The 2,299-nt window shown below is 39.5% G+C and overlaps 1 protein-coding gene across 1 annotated transcript in view; it reads left to right on the top strand.

Annotated features, from left to right (window-relative positions):
- The window catches only part of LOC101854681 (leucine-rich repeat-containing protein 74A), an 8,857-nt gene extending 7,329 nt beyond the window's left edge, over positions 1-1,528 (top strand). Inside the window, exons 7-8 of the mRNA XM_005089628.3 lie at positions 884-942; positions 1,514-1,528. Coding sequence (XP_005089685.1) covers positions 884-942; positions 1,514-1,528 — 74 coding nt within the window. The remainder of the gene's footprint in view (positions 1-883; positions 943-1,513) is intronic.
- Positions 1,529-2,299: the final 771 nt, after the last annotated feature.

The raw sequence follows: 2,299 nt of genomic DNA, 5'->3' as shown, positions 1-2,299 counted from the left end.
GTGGTAATGATAGTGGTATTGGTAGTGGTAGTAGTAGTAGTAGTAGTAGTAGTAGTAAATGATGAGACTATGTTCAGTCAGTGAAACTGTCCTTAGAAAGGTGAGATTCAGAGCTGTCCACCGATATGCTATTTATCCACTGTCCGCCAAACTGCAACATAAGTAAGGATATCAGTAATAATGCAAATGATGTTACAAATGCAGATAAACTGTCAATCTGTTATTGTATCACTTTTGTCTGATTTCCTGAATTGACATAGCACGCTATTGCTGGCTCCTTTTCTTTCTTTTTTTTAACCTTCTAATGTTTTCCTTCTTTCCTTTTCACCTTCTCATCTACTATGATCTAGCTTACCGTTGGGGCACCACTGCAAATTTTGCAATCAGCTTCTTCCACAACTGTCGACTCTCTGCTTTCCGTGGTAAGATGTTCCAGTCACGGCCAGCCCACTCTTTGATGTTTTCTCCCCCTCGTTTCCTCTGTCCCCCTCTTCGTGTTCCTCATCATGGTGTTCCTTACATAGGATAGGTTTGGCCAGTCCAAATGATCGTGGGGTGTGCCCACACCACTTCACGTCTTCCGTTTACCATGCGCTTAATGACTGCTAGTGTGTCAATGTGATTTTAAAAATTGCTTTGTTTTTGTAGAGGTTTTACGACGCTCGCAACTGCATGAGGGATTTATAAAAGACGTTTTTGATTATGATAACGATAATGAACATTAGTTTAGTTCCATATTCTTTCACTAAGCCTCTAGGTTTTTTCTCGTGTGTATAAAATATAATATCTTAAACCAATATAACATTTTTTTAAAAATCATTATGCCGTTTGTCTGTGTTGTTGCCAAACCTTTATTTATTACTTTGTTGTTTTGTGTGCACAGGTAACAATATCAGTGACCACACTGGAGAGATCCTGCATGAGCTACTCACGGTAAACACTGTTTTGTTTCATTGCAATAGCCATGTAGCGTCAACCATATCATTATTAAGTGTGTGCTTCAAGAAAGTGGATATCATCGTGCAGCTGTTCATGTTATATATATATATATATTTTTGGTTAAGTATTTTACGGCGCTCGCAACTGCATAAGGTCATATGAGCGCGCGGGGCACACCAAACATTTTCTGTTAGTAGAAAATTTTGAATTTTGCCCAGGTGGCGTTCGAAGCCTACTCTTATCGATTTCAGATCACCAAGGGATCTTTAACGTGCACAACTTGCACAACTTGCACACGGGACCCTCGAGATTTTTCGCCTTTGTCCGAGAAGGCTAGGTGCAGATCTTTCCTACCAGAAGATCAGGGGTGTGGCTGAAAGACAGCAGTAAGAAGGAGCCAAGGAGTAGCTGTATAGAGGCTGCAGAAAGAGACAGGAGCCCAGTGGAGGGGGCAAAGGAGGTGGGAGGGACCTTTGAATGTAAGGCGAACGTCTTAACTTCTAGGCCACGAGAGCCCCCGTTCATGTTATAAAGTTAGATCGATTTTTTTTTAATTCTTTTTTTTAATTTGCAGATTCTTAATCTGTAGTATCGGTCACATGTAGAAATTCAAATTCTAAGTGTTGAAAAAAGCAAGAAAAAAAGCACATTATAGGCACAATAACTGTAAAAGAATGAAGTTTATTTCCATCTCTCCTGCGAAAAAAGAAAACCTTGTTTCCTGGGCTTAGAAATTTTAAACATCTTGTCGACGATATGCCTGTTATAAAGTTTTGTGACGGAGTGCAGGCTGTAATAATAATATGGTAGCAATAGGCGGATATTCGTTTAGCCATAGGGGAATTGGCGATCATAGTAGTGAGGTCTTATATAAACAAGTGTTTGTAGTGATACGTAAGGCTGTAAGTGTTTTATATTAAGGTAAAACTCTTTGATGATGATGATGATGATGATGATGATGATGATGATGATGATGATGAGGAGGAGGAGGAGGAGGAGGAGGAGGATGAACCATAGCGTACTCTTTTACTGACTAGGCCTCTGGATTTTTTTCGTGTGTATATACACACAACTGCAAACCATCAAATAAGTAAACTCTTTTGTTGCCCCCTTGACCATCAATAATTTCCTTTTTTAAAGACTACGTTTGACAGCTGCAAAAATCTTGAATGGCATTACTATGGTTGCTCATGAATGGTACAAATAGGTAAAACAATTGCATTGTTATCACTTTTACCACCAGTATTTCTTTTTCCTAAATTGCTCTTCAAATGTGCTTCTGTGGGTGCGTTTGTTTCGGCATCTTTCTCTGTCTACCTTCCTCTCTCTGACACGCACGCACACTTATACACCACACACA

The sequence above is a fragment of the Aplysia californica genome, unplaced genomic scaffold, assembly GCF_000002075.1.
Source record: "Aplysia californica isolate F4 #8 unplaced genomic scaffold, AplCal3.0 scaffold00007, whole genome shotgun sequence".
Classification (NCBI taxonomy): domain Eukaryota; kingdom Metazoa; phylum Mollusca; class Gastropoda; order Aplysiida; family Aplysiidae; genus Aplysia; species Aplysia californica.
Note: the sequence above shows the minus strand (reverse complement) of the source record. Positions and strands in the feature narration are given on the sequence as shown.